The following is a 17,547-nucleotide window of genomic DNA, read 5'->3' as shown; positions in this document are numbered from 1 at the left end:
GACTAATCCTGATTAAAGCTAGAGCAGTGGTGCTTACTTTAGCCGTTTATATAAAAGCATAACCCCTTTACTATACGGGTAAAAGAGTGCGTATTAATCTCACTGCCTATTAGATTTACGAACCGCGTGTATTAAGGAATAGTAAGTCCTATGCCTTATTATAAGAGGCATAAAGAGGTCTTATTAATTCGTGTTATAAGTCTCTAGGCTTCCTACCAGTGTCCAGTACGAGCTTGTCGCGTAAGCCATAGAGGCCTCTCGTGAAAAGGTTCTAATGGCTTATATATTAACCACTAGGTGGCTTCGTGTTTAGAGAAGACTTATCGTGTATTCAGGATACAAGAGCTAGCTTAGAGTATATAGAGGGGGTAGTAGCCTTTATAATAAGGCTACCTTATTTATGAAGGTCCCTTAGTTACTCTAAAAGGAGATTATATAACTAATACCTTCTTATTAAGCGGCCTCTAGAGGTCTATAAGTAAAGACCTCTATGCCTATATCGTCTTAAAGGAACTTAACGAATAATCTTAGTATAATACCCCCTCCCTTAGTCTACTAGTAGGCCTCCTTATTTATCTTATAATAGCTTCCTTTACTCCTTACTTAAATCCTATAATATTTTATTTATTCTCCCCTTCTACACCGGTATAATAACTATCAGAAGCTATTAACAGACTTTAATTAAGTACTTTATTAGTTATCTTCCTAGTAGGAACTCGCTTTCTATTATAATATAGGCCCTAGACGCTATCCTCCTCTTAGTCCTAAACCAGAACCTAAGAGCGCTGGACTTAGTAACCCGCCTTCCGACCCCGAAGATTCTAACGGTAATGCTATTATAGTAGCCTCCTATCCTTTACCTCCTAATAGATAATCCCTAGGGACCCCTAGTCCTGCTATTATCGCTACTATACTATCCTTGTATCGTCTAATAGAATAGTTCCGTCCTCCACCTACTTATTATACTCAGGGAGAGTCCTCGAGAACGACTCGCCCTCCCTAAGTTAAGTATTCTAACCTATTATTAAGAAGTCTAAAAGGGAAAAGAAAAGAGACTTCCCTACCCCCGGCTAACCCTAGACCCCGAGCTTAGGTTCTACTTAATTATTTAGTCGGGTATTATAACCCTTAGTAGGAGGATACTCCCCCTAAAAAGCTTACTAATAAGTAATTAGAAGCTATCCTATTATAGATCGCTAGCAGAAAAAATCGAGAAAAATAGGAAAAAAAGCTACGTTATCTATAATAAGGAGAAGACCTAGATAACGATGATCTATTAGCTAACCGCCGGAAGCATCGTCGCTATTAAGACTCTTTTTCGCCCCCTAGTCAAGGTTATTTATTATCGCCGCGGCGCGAGCGTAACGATTAAGCTAAAGTTAATTACCCTAATCCGAAGTAGGATAATAAGTTCTATAATTAGTTCTAGACCTTCGTGGAGGAGCTATAGGAAAGGTTTAATTTAGATTATTATTACTTTATTACTAAGAGGTAGAAAGTATACTTTACTAGTAGGTATCTCCCGCCTTTAATAAAGTCTAGGTAGCGTGCCTACTAGCAGAGAGTCTATAACCCTATAAAAGGGGGGAAGCCCGCTTAATAGGTCGATATTCGTAAATTCCTTATTAGCTAGCTAGTAAACCACGATACTCGTAAGATATCTATTATAGAATAGCTCTTTTCGGATTAGTCTATATAACGCCCTAACTAATCCTATAACTAGTTCCTTAATTAACTAAACTCTTTATTTAATAAAGTCTCCTTAGAGTTCCTTAATAAGTAGCGTATATAGCTTATTCTTATAAAGCTATAAAAGCCCCTTCACGATTAGATTACTATTAGTAGCCTCCCTCGGGACTACGAGCACCTTAGCGTTTTAGCTTATTAAGCCGAAGTTAATTTATCCCGGTTAATAAAGGTTAAGTCGCTTACCTCTAGCCGCCCCTTAGCCTATTATCTAGCTTTCCGTTAAGGCATAGCTACTAATAATAGCTCGCGATCCTCTTAGCCCTTTGCCTCTACCCCCGCCGCCTTATCCTCCTCCGCCCTATCTACCTCTACTTCTACTTAGCCTTCTACTAATAGTCCTCTTACTGCCTTATCGACGGAGAGTCCCTCCTAAGACTCTACTAAACACTAGCCCCTCTTAGAAATCGAATATTACTATTATTATTAGTTCGGTTATTATAAGTCTGCGTGCCCTAAGTTAGCTAATTCGGCTTCCGCTAATACCTCCGCTTCTAACACGCCTAGCAGCAGTAATTATAGGCCGTATAATACTTATACTCCGCCTACCCGCCACGTACCCCCGGCTTAGTCTAGTCTTAACGATTAGCCCGTTAATTTAAAGAAATAAGTTATTAATTAGGTTTAAGCTAATAATCCACTAGTAGCCCCCTAGGATTAGTCCCTACCTAGCTCGCTATCCCTAGAAACTAGGACCCTTAAGACTAATCTCTTAGTATAGCTAGGTAATAGTTAGAAATAATATCTCGTGTTTATAGATTATAAAGCTAGTATTAACCTTATTAACCGCCACGCCTTACCTCTAGGTATTAACCTAACTAGCCCCCTAAAACGTCTAAATTAGGGACTTTCCGAAGTCGAAAAAGACACCTATAGTTCTATCACTTTATTTATTAAGGCTACCGATAATTAAGGCCGTACTCGTATATATCGTACTTTATTTCGTATTATCGACCTTACTAAAGGTTCTTAAGTCCTTCTAGGTATCTCCTAGTTAACTACCTATAACCCTTATATCGATTAGTCCGACCGCCTTTAGAATTTTCGTATCGATAAAGAAGACTTTAGATTAGCCACTAATAAGAGAGGGATAGTCTAAAGCCCTAAAGAAATTAAAAAAAAAGAAAACACGCCCGCGTAATTATCCGATTAGTTAGTTTAGCAGTAACCCCCTAAGAGGATACCCTCTATATAGGTCGTGTTATTATCCCCGATTCTAACCTAGCCGCCTATTCCGATTCCGTTCCGCCCCCCGCCTATTCCGATTCCGTTTTACCCGAACCTAATATCCCCCTAGAGGACGTTACCTTTAATACCCTCCCGACGTTACCTAAGTCCTTTTTACCCGAATAGTATCGAGATTTTATAAACGTTTTTAATATTATTAAGGCCGGTCGCCTCCCGCTATACTATAGGTGGGACCACGCTATTAAGTTAGAAGACGGTTAGACTCTACTATTTAGTCCTATCTATACCCTTACCGAAAAAGAGTTAGAGACTCTATAATGGTATATTAAAGACGCTTTAGCTAAAGGTTAGATTCGAAACTCTACTAGCCCTGTTAGTGCCCCCGTACTCTTTATCCTAAAGAAAGGAGGTAAGCTTTAACTTTATATCGATTATAGAGGACTTAATAAGATTACTTATAAGGATCGTACCCCCCTCCCCTTAATTTATAAGATTTTAGATCGCTTATCTAAAGCGAAGGTATATACTAAGTTAGATTTAAAAGATACCTACTATAGGCTACGTATAAGAGAAGGGGATAAATAGAAAACTACGTTTTATACTAAGTATAGTCACTTTAAGTATTTAGTTATACCCTTTAGACTTTATAATACCCCTATTAGTTTTTAGCGATATATTAATAAGGCACTATATAGTCTTATAGATACTATTTATATTATTTACTTAGATAATATTTTAATTTATAGTTCGGATAAGGAGACCCACCGCGTATATATACACAAGGTCCTTTAGAGGTTAAGAGATTAGTCTTTATACGCGAACCCGGAAAAGTATATCTTTAAGTATTAGGAAGTGGAGTTTCTTAGTTTTATTTATAAGCCTAATAGTGTCTATATAGACCCTATACGGGTAGAAGCTATTCGCGAGTAGGAGGAGCCTAATTCTATTAATAAGGTATAGGTTTTTATTAGTTTTACTAGGTTTTACCGCCGCTTTATTAAGGTATACTCTAAGATAGCTAGGCCACTTACCGACCTATTAAAAGGGGGTGGTTAGCTAGGGGTCTTTACCCTTTCCGATAAATAAAGAGCGTCTTTTAAGAAGCTCCGAGATACGTTCTAAGACGCCCCCGTCCTCCGCTATTTTAACCCCCGTTTTCCTATTCGAATCAAGCTAGACGCCTCTAACTTCGTAATTAGCGTAGTTATTAGCTAACTAAAGGACCGTACTTAGCGACCCGTCGCGTTCTTCTTTTATAAGCTTTAAGGAGCTAAGTTAAACTATCTAACCCCTAATACTAAGCTTATAGCTATTTTTAAAGCATTCCGTTATTAGCGATACTATATAGCCTATACCTAGACCCTAATCGAAGTCCTTACTAACTATTTAAATTATCGCTACCTCTTAAATAAGCCTTATATTAAGGTATAGCACGCCCGCTAGTTAAAAGAGTTAGCCGTTTATAATTTCGATATTCGCTACCGACTAGGCGTCTAGAACCCTGCTAATAGACTGTTTTAAAAGCCCTAACACGCCGCTAACCCCGCCGAAATCGATTAAGAAAGGCGCCGTCTAGTAAAAGATTTTACGAAGAAGTTTGTTATTAGCCTCCTAAAGCTCGCTAATAAGGAGAAGCCTACCCTGCTAAGTCTAAGGGAGGAAGTTATTAAAGCATAAAAAGATAATCCCTTTTATTCTGCCGATAGTAAACTACCCACCTAGTAGACTCGGGACGCTAATAGTATAGTCTATTTTCGTGATTATCTTTTTATCCCCGATAAGTCCGGTCTTTAAGAAGCAGTTATATAAGCCCTTTATAACGCCCCTACTACTAGCTATTATAGTATAGGCAGAACTAATAAGCGTATTTCCGATACCTTTTTTTAGGTATTTATATCTTAGAATATTAAGAAGTTTATCCCGAGTTATCCTATCTATTAGCGCACTAAGCCTAGGCACTATAAGCCCTATAGCCGTCTTACTAGTTTGCCTATTCTAAGCCGTCCTTTTTAAGAGATTTCTATTAACTTTATTACTAGCCTCCCCCCGGTCACCTATTAGGGTAAAAAGAGAGATATAGTATTAGTTATTATTTACCGTTTAACTAAGTACGCCCTATATATCCTTTATAGTAGCGGGTTATTAGTAGATAGGCTCGCCGATCTCCTATAATTATACGTCTTTAGTATCTTTAGTCTCCCTAATAGGATTATCTCCGATTAAGGCTCCCTCTTTACTAATAAGTTTTAGACTACCCTTTATTACCGTCTCGGTATTCACCGCCGGTTATTTACTACCTTTTATCCCTAGACCGACGGTTAGACGGAACGTTAGAATCAGAACTTAGAATACTACCTTCGATCCTACTATTACCTCTAGCAGGACGACTAGGTAGAAAAGTTATCCCTTGCTTAGTTCACGTATAATACAGCCTGGCATTCCGCTATTCGCTAGACCCCCGCCTTCGCCTTTATAGGATTTAACCCCCGAGGTCCTGATAAGATTAAGTTACCTAAGTCCGGTAAAGTCCGTGCCGCCTAAGCCGAATAGCGTGCCGGCCACCTAGTATAAAACCGTTAAGCTATATAAGTCCTTATCTAGTATACGTAAAGGACCTATAAACGTTATTATAATACCGGTCGTATATATTAGTACTTCTAAGTAGGTGACTATATATTACTTTCTTCGAAGAATATTAAATAGGGCAGACTAAGTCGTAAAATTTCCGATAAGTACCTTAGTCCCTTTAAAGTTATTAGTATTATAGGTAACCACGGGTTAGCCTACCGGTTAGAACTCCCTTCGTCTATAAAGATTTATAACGTCTTCCTTATTTCGCTTTTAGAACCTTAGGTCTCTCGCGATAGCTAGCCATTACCCGTCCCTATAAAAGTTAATATCGAGCCTTAAAAGTCGGATAAGTATAAGGTCGAAAAAATCCTTAGTCACTGTTATAATAGGAAACGCCGCGAGTATCTTATTAAGTGGGCGGACTACGGATTCGAAGATTATACTTAGGAACCTAAAGGCTACCTACTAGACTCCCTTTTATAATAGTACTATAGTTAGATACCGCGTTAAGTCAGTTAGTCGTTATTAGTATAGGGTCGCTATATAGTGGTAACACCGTTAATTATTAGTATCTCTATACTCTAAAAACAAAAAACAAAAAAAAACGTTCCCCTCGTTTATTATATAGCACTTATAGTGCCTAGTCCCTATTCCCTTACTCCCACTACTTATCTTCCTATTCCGCCCGTTATACCAGGTACTCTAGACTATACGTAATCCTTTAGGCGTAGTCGGATATTTTATCCCGCTACTCTTACTTAACTTAAGCTTTCTTCTCGGCCTCTTTAGCCGCCCTCTATTCGGCCCGGCGCCTTTTATTAGCCCTATCCTTAGACCCGTCCTTATTCTCCTCTTTAAACTCCGACAGGGCGGTACGGAGTTTCGTCTAATTAATTAGAGCTTTAACCTATCATATAGTTAGCAGTAGTAGGGCACCACGTTCTAAGTTCAATATACCCTTTCACGGTTAGTTAAACCGCCGTCTACGACGGCCTTTAGTAAGATCTTTTATAGGCTAGTAGCGGCCTAAGCAGCGGAAACCGAAAGCTAGTCCCCGTCTTATTAGCACCCACCTAGTAGTCTATTAGAATAGCAGACTTATAACTTAATAATATTTCGATTTAGGCACTTAGCAACGTTTATATTTAAATAAGGCCGTAACGCTATCCCGGTAAGCGGAGAATTCGATTAGCCCGCGGGCCTTATTATTCAACTCTAACTCTAGCTATTAATAAGTATACCGGCTATATAGTATCACCACCTTAAGTCCCTTAACCTTTTCGCGTATAACCCGAGGCTTAGGGCCTCTATCCGCCGTATTACCGTTATTATTTTAGGTGGCTTCCTAGTAGCCACCCGCACTATTATCCTTAGCACTAATAGCAGTATTATCGTTAGTATTAGTTATAGCGGTATCGCCGCCCGCGGTATCACCCTCCTACTACTCGTTATTATATCCTCTATTAGCGCCACTTATTATAATATCGGCGTCGTCCTAAGCACTTAATTTATTAACGCTATTCCTAATATTATTATTACCCACCCTATAGGACTTTTTAATCGCCTTCGCGATCTTACGGGCCTTCTTCTTAGCCAGCTTATAAGCCGCTTTCGCGGCCTTACTCTTAGTATTAGTAACGTTAGGCATAGTGGCTTTTACTATATTAGTAACGGTCACGTATAAAGCACTATCACGGCACTTATATTAAAGGATAATAATTAAGTTATCCGAGATATTATTATATAAGAAACTATCTCTCTATTAGTTCTATCTATTACTTCTTATTACCCGGCCGCCTAGAATAAATTCGAATCCGATAACCGAGTCCGCGAAGTCGATAAAAGACTTTAAGCTGTATATATAGCTTTATACCACTAGCAGGGAATCGACTTATATATATAGTTATCTAAGAGTCTAAAATTATAAAGTTAGATAATAACTAAAGATAAGAAGAAGAGGAAGAAAATAATAAAGTTAGGAGTTAATAAAAAGTTCTTATAGATAAGTTAGGAGCTGCCTATAGGTGCCTAGCAGCCTAATCTCTTATAGATTTAGCCTTATTTATATATTATAACTTCCCTTTTTAGAAGCACCTTCTCTTTTTATATATTATAAGTTATAATTATAGGCCTCTAGTAGGCAAAGGAGTATTATATAGGTTATTTAAAGATTAGACGATAAGTTAGGAGTTTATAATAGAATCCTTTACAATAGTCTTTAGTAGTAGTCTCTTTGCTATTATAGGGTCTTTATATTTATAATATTAGCCGCTAGTTAGGGTCTCTTAGAATAATCTTCTTTATTAAGCCACTTTATTCTTTATAATCACGTTTATCTATATAGTATGAAAAGGAATCTTTATATTTATAAGCTTTATCCCCTTTTCTGTTTATCTCTTGCTTTTATCTCTTATTCTTTAGTGCTTACTTTAGGAGTGGTGTTATTCTATAGGTGGTATAAAAGGAGGTTCCTAGATTAGGCGGAGTTCTTTATATAAAAGAGTGGCCGGACTAAGGGAGTCGTTCTTTTTTATTACCTCTAGACCTCCATTACTCCTAAAGGCAGGGAGTCAAAGAAAGGGGGGGAATCTATAAAAGGTATAAAGAGGTCTTATTAATTCGTGTTATAAGTCTCTAGGCTTCCTACTAGTATCCAGTACAAGCTTATCGCGTAAGCTATAGAGGCCTCTTACAAAGAGGTTCTAGTGGCTTACGTATTAACTACTAGGTGGCTTTATGTTTAGAGAAGGCTTATCGTGTATTTAGGATATAAAAGCTAGCTTAGAGTATATAAAGGGGGTGGTAGCCTTTATAGTAAGGCTACCTTATTTAGGAAGGTCCCTTAGTTACTCTAAGAGGAGATTATATAACTAATACCTTCTTATTAAGTGGCCTCCAGAGGTCTATAAGTAAAGACCTCTATGCTTATATCTTCTTAAAGGAACTTAACGAATAATCTTAGTATAATACCCCCTCCCTTGGTCCACTAGTAGGCCTCCTTGTTCGTCTTATAATAGCTTCCTTCACTCCTTACTTGAATCCTATAATACTTATGCCGGGATTATATAACACGGTTCTGACTCGTAACATTACCCTCCTTCCCCCCCTGCGCGCGCTACGCAACTGCCTGCACGTATTCCTTAGCGCGCACACTTAGGAATATACCACACACCCCCTAAGCACTGGCCCTTATTATATAGCGGCTAGCTTATAAGCTTAGGTTCCGCGTATCTGCTGCTTATGCATTTTAAACCTATATCTCTTAGGGTTAGTTAGATTAAATATAACAGGCTAGTCTCGATTAGAACTAAAGCAGCGGTTCTTGCTTCGGTTGTTTACATAAAAGCATAAACCCTCTACTATACAGGCAAAAGAGTCTATATTAAGCTAACTGCCTATTAGATTAACGAACCGCATATATTAAGGAATAGTAAGTCCTGTGCCTTATACCGGGATTATATAACCGGGTTCTAATATATAATAAAAGGATATATAAAAGGCTATAAAGGAATACCATAAGCAGGAAATAGTATATAAAATACTTTTAATAGTATAAATGGCTAGTCTAATATAGATAGAGTAATTAAGAGACTATAATAAGAGTTATAGTAGTAGTAGTAGTAGTACTTAATTAGTATAATACGAATACGTATTTTCTTTTACTATATACTTTATATAATCGTTATAATAAAATGTTATTTTTAAGTTATAACGATATAATTAGTTATAGGATTAATTAAGGGTATATAGATAAAATATAACGTTAACGGTTTTTAGTAGTTCTAATACCTATTAGTATCTAGACCCTAGTCAGAATGTCCGGTTGCCATAGTCGGATTATCCTAACCCTATATTTATAAGGTACGGTTAGTTCGACTAGGGCACTTAGTTATTCCGACTAGGGTCCTATAATAATAGCCGGTAACACCTGCCCCCGTATTCTGCTTATACCTAGATACTTTTATATACTTTATCTTAGTAAGCTTAGGCCACCCTGGGGAGAGGAGTATAACGTAGGCCGGTAATATATGTATAGGAAATACATTTATACATAATTACCGGTATAGTATATATATATAGGTCCGTTTTAGTAATCTAGCTAATCAGAGGTCTTTATTCTATCTATCATACTCGCTCCCGCAGGGAGGTCTAAGACCCGAATATAAACAGAACCGTAACTAACAAACGCTAACTTAATCGCGTTTACGAATAACCACGATATTATCGTTTTAAAGGTCTGCCTAATCGCTTAATTTAACTACGCCTAGGCTAATCGATTTAACAGATTAATCTAGAAGCCTTTAAAGACTGCCTAGTTACTCGATTCAATCGTTAATCAGGTCCTTTAGGGGTCCTTTAAAGGACCGCCCGGTCGCTCTATTTAATTATTAATCCGGGCCCTTTAAAGGTCCCGAGAACCAGGATTAACACACCACCTAAGCAATAACCCATAGAAACACGATTAAACCTATCGTCTAAGATGCTCCTACTCTTGACGATTCTCAGTGTATAATTTACTTAGCGATATCTAGTATATAGGCGAAGATAAAGGGGGGTCGTTATATGCATAGAAGGGCGTACCTCGGGTCGATTTCACAATAGGGTATTTAGGTAGAGATAAGCAGAAGCCGTAGGGTATTATAAACAAGATGGGTTTATATTTAATTAATTCCCTTACCCAGATAGTAATCAGAAAAGCGATATCTTAAGTGGTTATTATATAATTATAATCTTAACATAGACCCTTGAAAATATGTCTATACAACGCGAGTCTGGACTACGATTAGCTCTGCATTCGTTCCTTAGACGTTTATTCTAGGTATCCCAGAAATACTAAGTTAATATACATTTTATAGCGTATGGCTTAGGCTTATACTTATTAAGTGTATTTTTTGTATTTATATAACTTAAGCAGAACTATATCACTATATATACTACGAATTAGCCGCCCGCTGTTTTTATGTCTAGAATCAAAACGTCTAAGCTTACTAAGATAATATATACTATAAAATATCCGCTTAATTAATTATAATAACGATATACTTAATTAAATATAAGCCCCTATAGTGCACTAGTGGTGCCCTGATATATAACCACGAGGCAGTTAGGTCGGTTCGCATCCGGCTAGGGACGCGTGTAAAAAGTTTTTTCTTTTTGTGTTGCCTGGCCCTGTTCGCGGGTAGCCCTTATCTGCCTTAGTAAGCACGATAAGAGTTGAATAGGGGGGGCCCGATAGCCCTACTACCCGGCTCGTAGCTAGTCGATAATAGGCGCCGGTCGCTCTGCAGCTAAGGCCGATACGTCTATATCGCTAACTAGGGCAGGTAGGCCCTACTATAAACAGGGCCGTAACGGATTAGTCGGCCGTTAGGTATATAGAGACGGTACCGCGCTCCGGAGCGCGTAAAATATCCTAGCAGGAACCATATAAAAACATAAGAGCTACGAACCGTATAATTACGTATAAGGCCGTCTATAGATAACGTAAAAAGCTTTAATATAGGCCTAGGATATATTAAATCCTAAAGATAGGGTTACTGGCTTAGAATAGAATTAATTACTAAGGGTCTGTCTTAGTAATTAATAAATAAGAGGATAATAGGGACTAGGATAAAGGAGTATAGAGCTTATATTAGTGGCTTCGTAATACGAACAGTGTTAATATAGCGGCCGTATAGTGTCTTCGCGGCGGCCGCGTATATGGAACGAATTTTATTATTCTAAGGGGGAAGGGGTTTTTATCCGAAGAGGTTTTCCCCCCTTCTAAAATCTAAAAGGGACTATTGCCTAGGAAGGCTAGCCTAGCATTAGCTAAGCGATAACAGAGTAAGAATAAAGAAATAAATAAATAAATAAATAATTAAATACAAGGATAATATACTTAATCGATTATAGAGACGATATACTCTCTTAATAATAGTAACGATACTAATAAATTAATTAATTATAATAATAATATAGTTAATTAATCGTCGTGACGATATAGTTAATTAATCGTAATAAGGATATAGTTAATTAATCGTAACTACGATACGCTTAATATAGTGTCTAGGTATAAAAAGAAGTCGTGCCGGCTAGCCTTAGGCGTTATTAATACTAGCCTAGTCGGAATAACTAGGTGTATATATATCTGTATATATATATATTCTTTAATATCGGGATATCTCTTAAGAAATGTAATGGACGCCCTATTACCCTAAGGTATCTATCTATATATATAAAGGGTAGACTTCTTCGGACTATAATAAACTCTTAATCGGACTATAGTCTAATTATAATAGCTTTTAACAGGCCCCGCTACCTGCTAGGTTTTCTTTTTTTTTACTATATAATTTATAACCTGCTATAATAAAAACTACGCCTATAATGTTTTTAACGTCTTTAACGTCTTTAACGCCTTAAACGTTTCTAATGTTTCTTAGACATTTTTTAGACGCTTTTAATTGAGTTCGGAGACTTCTTGATTAATTATATATATAAGAAGCGATTAGCTACCTCTTCTTAGCGTATTCGAGCTTAGAGTTTATATCGCTTAACTTTATAATCGGATACGTGGAATAAGGGCTATCGGGATAAGACTCTATTAGGATATCCTTTATAGTGGTAAAGGCGAATACTCCTTGATTATACGTGTCTGTTATAGTCGTGATAGTTACTTAGCGGTTTACTTAGTATATCGAATCGTGTCTAGGAGGGTAAAAGAAAAAAGAAAAGGAATAAGTGGCGGAGCCTATTAAGAGCTATTATTAATTAGACTATAGTCCGATTAAGAGTTTACTATAGTCCGAATAAGTCTACCCTATATAAATACCTTAATAAGGATAAGTAAGGAACTTTCGAGTAAGAGGGGTATTTAGCTTTTACGGGATATTAAATATCCACTAAGAGTAATTTCGGTTAGCTATACGGCTAGGTATATTCTATAGCTAGATAGGTTCTGCCACCTTAGTATAGTAAGCTAGTTTCTAAGGAGACTTAGCTATATAGTGTTAATTATATATAGTTCTTCTATTAGGCAGTGCGTAAACGGTCTAACTAATATATCCCTATTACTAGGACCCCTATTCCGTGTAGGGGCTCCGGGTAGTCGTGGCGAATTAAAATTCGCGCACGGTTTAAGGGGAGCAGGATTCGAACCTACGGCTTTACGCTGCCACCAGGCGTGTCTACCACCTACGCTATCCCCCCATAGAATAACCAAGTGCCCCAGTCGGACTAGCCATACCCTATTTATATCCAAGGGAAATACCCTAACCGAAATCGAATCGGTCCGGGAGAACTACAGGCGCTAGCAAGGTCCAGGTATACAAAGCGTAACACACCCAGGCACTTATAATCTTCACCCAGCTTGCCCAATAGGTGCGCCCGATTGGCGCGAAGTCACCATCTTGTTCAGACTGGTCCACACTCATGCCTAAGAGGGTCGCTATCCATGCTGTGGCCAGGAAAAAAATAATATGGAAAACGCTGTAGTTATACTGCGTTTGGTTGCTCTCATCGTCCCCAGTAGCGTGACTTTCAGCCTCACTCTCGCCATCTGATACGAGCGCGTCAGCGGGCAAGCTTCCTTCTTCAACTGCACGTCGTAGGGCTTCGGCGCGCATCTCTCGACGAGCGCAAGGCTGCTGGGTGACGAGGTCGTGCTCGTCTGACTCGGGAAGACGGATATCACCCCCTGTACCCAGTGCCAAACTCCGTGTCGCTGCCCGAGTGGTGGTATAAGCCACAGTAACCATAGTGACGATGGCCCCAATAACGACTGAGGTCGTCCGGGTACCTTGGGCCCGGACCAGAGGGTTGCAATGCTTGTCGTCTGGCTCCATAGACACGGCCGACATAGTCAGATAGGTGCAATAAATAGCGACCATCGCAGCCTGAGCGAGACCAGCCTTAGGATTGTACTCCTGCACTGTCGGATTGACAGAGATAAATGACGTGGCCAGCCAAAGAAGGAGGTTGACAGTTATCGCGACTTGATTCATGGTGCAACCACCACCAGCAAAGAAGATGTACTGGATGACAGTCATGGTCAAGGAAGCAGTATACATGCCCAGGGTGGACCCGATTAGGACGACTCTCCAGGCCCGGGATTCGGTTGTATCGATTTGTTCCAGGCAGTATTCGGCCCACCCATGGGCGAGATCCACTAGTAGGATCAGGCCGAGTATGAGAAATAGCATGGCACTTAGAAGGGAAACATAGTTTCCCCATACCTGGAAGAATTCATCGGGTATGAGAAAGGAAAGCGCGACCAAAGCGAGCCAAACCAAGATCTTCGGACCCCAGTAGCCATTCTGAAGCGCAGCACGAGGGTCCTTCGACGAGGTGACACCAAAAAGGAGACCAGCCAAGATGAGATGAAAGAGACCAAGGGCAAAGTTAATCCGGCTCATAGCAAACCAGCCATGGCACTGGCCTGTTGGACAGTCAATCTTGACGTAGTCGAGCATCAGACCTTCGAGTTTTTTGATGGCCCAAGGTGTAAGCATGATCCAGGACAAAATCGAGTTGAGTAGGAGAAGTAGGGCGTATGCGACTCGAGTGGCAACACTGGTTGACTATGAATCAGTGTCTGTCACTTGGGTAAGAAATGGTTGAGAAAGAGCTACCTGTTACCGCACTTCCCACAAGCACTGCATATTGCAGAGCATGTCGCGGCGCCGCAGCAGCTCGCAGTAAACGCGATAGCCTAACTGTTGTTAACACGCATTTAGATTTCTAAGGACTATTCAGGGAGAGAGGAAAGGGGCGACTTGCAGTGCCGATACTGGGAACCGCCAGAAATGGCAAAGACAGGATGGCGCCCATGGTGCTTGATTAGACAAACGTCCGGACAACTAAATCGCAATTTCAAAGGTGGGATGTTGGGACAATGATGGAAATTCATGTTTGTGTTATACAGGGCTGGCCCGTAATAGGGGCGGAACGGGTTATTCCGACCCGAGAGTTGAGTATAGGTCACGAAGAAGCGATGAAATGTGAGATTGGGAGTAGCCTAGCAGTAAGTTACGTAAGGGGACTAGTTAATTATAAGGAACTGTTAGGAACTGTTGCCTATTTAATCCTAGGCGGGCCTAAGTGGAGGTACTTACATATAGGGACTTTCCTATATAAATATAATCCGTTTAAGGTACCTTTCCCTATATAGATTTAATCTATCCTAATAAACGTATCCCTGCGTGTTGGGGGTTTTTTATATAAAGAGTAAAGAGACGTTATAAGATAATTAAAAAGGCAATATAAACTAATAGGTTAGATTAAGAGTTAAATTATTCGCTAAACCTCTAAGTCAGGAGTTTAGCTTTACCTATCCTTTTTATAGATAACTTAAGCCTTTTCCCTAGGAACTATAGAGAATCCCCTCGAAAGTATTCCTAGGACTATAATCCGTCCGTCGGCGGTCCTCCCTATCACACTATACCAGGTCGGTCCGGATAATACTAGTCCCGGAGCTAACTCGATCATCTATCTCCGAATATTATATCCTATATAATCCTTTTTATAACTATTAAGATATATTATTTCCTCTTACTTAGGCTATCCCTGGCTTCGATAAATTATGCCCGTGATATCACGCCCCCTCTTTTAGTTCTTATGCCCCTAGGAGCGACATAATTAACCGGGTACCCTTATAAGGACCCTCTCCTATCTACTAAGCTATTATAATAAAGCTTAGATAAAGCTACGTAAATCCTTTAATACTCCGCCTTTAAGCTATCGTTAAAGGCCTCGTGAATAATCCGTGAATAATCGTATCGTCTAGCTAATATAAAGCCTATAGACTTAAAAGAGTATACGCGACGCTTTATTATTATCCGACTAATAAACTATAGGTACGCTCCTAATATAGCAGGTATACCCAGATCGTAGAGTAGGCAGGAGTAATTATATAGTCTTTACTCGGGGTCCGGTAACTATCGTAGAATATATCCTAGCTCGCCCTCCTGGCTTATTATTATTTTTTCGTCTTCTCTTTTTTAGCTATTTAAGTGATTATTATAATAGCCTTATTCTAAAGCTTTATCTATAAGTTAATCCTTATCACCGTATGTCGGCCACTCGCAAGGCCTTATCTTAGTAGTTCGTCTTAAGTTCTCTAGGGGTCTTTCTATTACGTTACACGAGGTTCCCGGCGGTCCCTTAGTTCTAGTGGTTCTGATATCTAGGAGCAGCTTATTATAAGTATCCCTTAGTCGATTAATAATAACTCTTAATAATAATATACCTTATCTTCTCGTAGAATAATAATATAAGTGATCGCGTGCCTATTCCTAGACCTATACTAATCCCCGTGTCTTATAGTATTATAGTCTCCTAGAAGAAATAGTTACGTGTAGCTAAGAAGCTTGCTAAGCGAGTTAACTTAGTTAGCGTTATTAACGCCGCTTTTAATAGGAGCCCCTAGAAAAAGGCTAATAAGAAGACTCCTATAAAGGCCGGTAGTGGCCTTAATACCACTAAAAAGAAGTCTGTTATTATCCAAGATAGTATTTTTAATATATTGGGCTACGAGTAGTAGGCTATACGCGCGGAAGAGAGGAATATCAAGCAAATAGCTGTTGAATTTGTAGATCCGTAGGATTACTGCTTATTTCACGAACGTGTAATATTATGATTGTGTAAAGAGCTGACTTCTAGGATTTCTTCCTGGATCCGGGGCTGGCAAAAGACCCTGGAAGATTGAGTGGCGACTGTTACGTCAACAGCCTACGCGACGGTTATCACGCCACGTTATTAGCTTAAGTAATAACCAAGATATCGTATTTACGATACCTAGTGTATTTATATAATATATATCATAAGCCAAGTATATATACACGTATAAGACGTATAGTATTATAGTATAGGTTAAGCTGGTTATAAAGTAGACGTCTAGTTATATAGCTATAGCTATAACCATATACTGTTTATTTTGACTTAGATATTATACTTATTATTATTATAATTATTACTTATTATGAGTATAATATCAACACCCCCCCGTAAGCTGACTCTTATATAATAAGTGCAGCTTAGTCAGGTTATAGTTATGGTTATGTTATAGCGCAGTAATCCTAGTCTATCTAAGACTAGAATATATAGAGGAAAAATTTGAAAAAACCTCTTCTTTTTAATTCAAGGGAAAATTCAAAAACCCTTGTTATTATTATAGTATATTATGCAAAGGAACATTCAGAAAAACCTTTGATATCTAGGAAAACCCGAAGGTAAAAAACCTAGTTATATCCCCTTGTAAAGAACTAAGAATACTAAATATTAAAACCTAGTATTTTAATTCTTTAATATTATTGTAAGGCGGTAAATTATACTTAGGCAACGTATCGTCCTTGTGACCTAGGTTTATATAACCGTAAAGAGTATTATGAGTCTTTTTTGCTAAACCTTTAGCTATTATATCAGCTATATTAAATTTCGTATTTATATATACGATTTTTATTTTATTATTATGTAGCTGTTGCCTGCAGTAGTGATACTGCCTGTCGATGTGCTTTACCCGTTTATGAAATTCAGGGTTTTCGGCGAGCTTCTTCGCACTCTCACTATCTATTAAGGTAGTAGGAATCTTAAGAGTTTTATTATAATTATTATTATTTTTATCTTTATTATTATTGCCTCTTGTATTAGAATCTAGACTTAGATTCTGTAGTATATCTTTATATAGATTATAAAGATAGATTCCTTGTTTAGAAGCTTCTGTGACAGCTATATATTCGGCCTCTGTTATTGATAAAGTGACGACTTTTTGTTTAGTTAAGGTCTAACTAACGGGGTTATTTACTCCTACGCAGTAAATATATCCTGAAGTCGAGGTGCTATCTTCGATTATATCTGAAAAGCTGGTATTAGAATAACCGTAAACACTAAGGTCTTCTTTATTATAGTTATATAAAACACCGATATTAGGATATGTATTTATATAAGCCTAGATTCGATTTAACGCAGTAAAGTGGTCTTACGAGGGATTACTTATATAGTGAGAATACTGGTTAACTGCGTACGTTATATCTGGTCTTGAATGTAAGGCTAGATATAATAAAGCCC

At 38.4% G+C, this 17,547-nt stretch overlaps 1 protein-coding gene and 1 pseudogene across 2 annotated transcripts; both read right to left on the bottom strand.

Annotated features, from left to right (window-relative positions):
• Positions 1–12,482: 12,482 nt before the first annotated feature.
• ACRALDRAFT_1073289 (uncharacterized protein) lies at positions 12,483–14,372 on the bottom strand. Its single transcript, XM_071018085.1, has 2 exons — positions 14,115–14,372; positions 12,483–14,055 (listed from the first exon to the last, which is right to left on the bottom strand). Exon 2 carries the CDS (start codon positions 13,992–13,994, stop codon positions 12,756–12,758), a length of 1,239 nt encoding a protein of 412 aa, XP_070880245.1. The 5' UTR covers positions 13,995–14,055; positions 14,115–14,372; the 3' UTR covers positions 12,483–12,755.
• Positions 12,622–12,693, bottom strand: ACRALDRAFT_t35 (annotated as a pseudogene). The gene has a single exon. The product of its transcript is annotated as a tRNA-OTHER (tRNA).
• Positions 14,373–17,547: the final 3,175 nt, after the last annotated feature.

The sequence above is a fragment of the Sodiomyces alcalophilus genome (genome assembly GCF_042370955.1).
Source record: "Sodiomyces alcalophilus JCM 7366 unplaced genomic scaffold ACRALscaffold_1, whole genome shotgun sequence".
NCBI lineage: Eukaryota > Fungi > Ascomycota > Sordariomycetes > Glomerellales > Plectosphaerellaceae > Sodiomyces > Sodiomyces alcalophilus.
This window is presented reverse-complemented; position numbering and strand designations above follow the sequence as displayed.

What these genes read in the sequence shown, in the direction of transcription:
- ACRALDRAFT_1073289 (XM_071018085.1), bottom strand. Translation starts at nt 13,994, where the DNA reads ATGCTTACACCTTGGGCCATCAAAAAACTCGAAGGTCTGATGCTCGAC.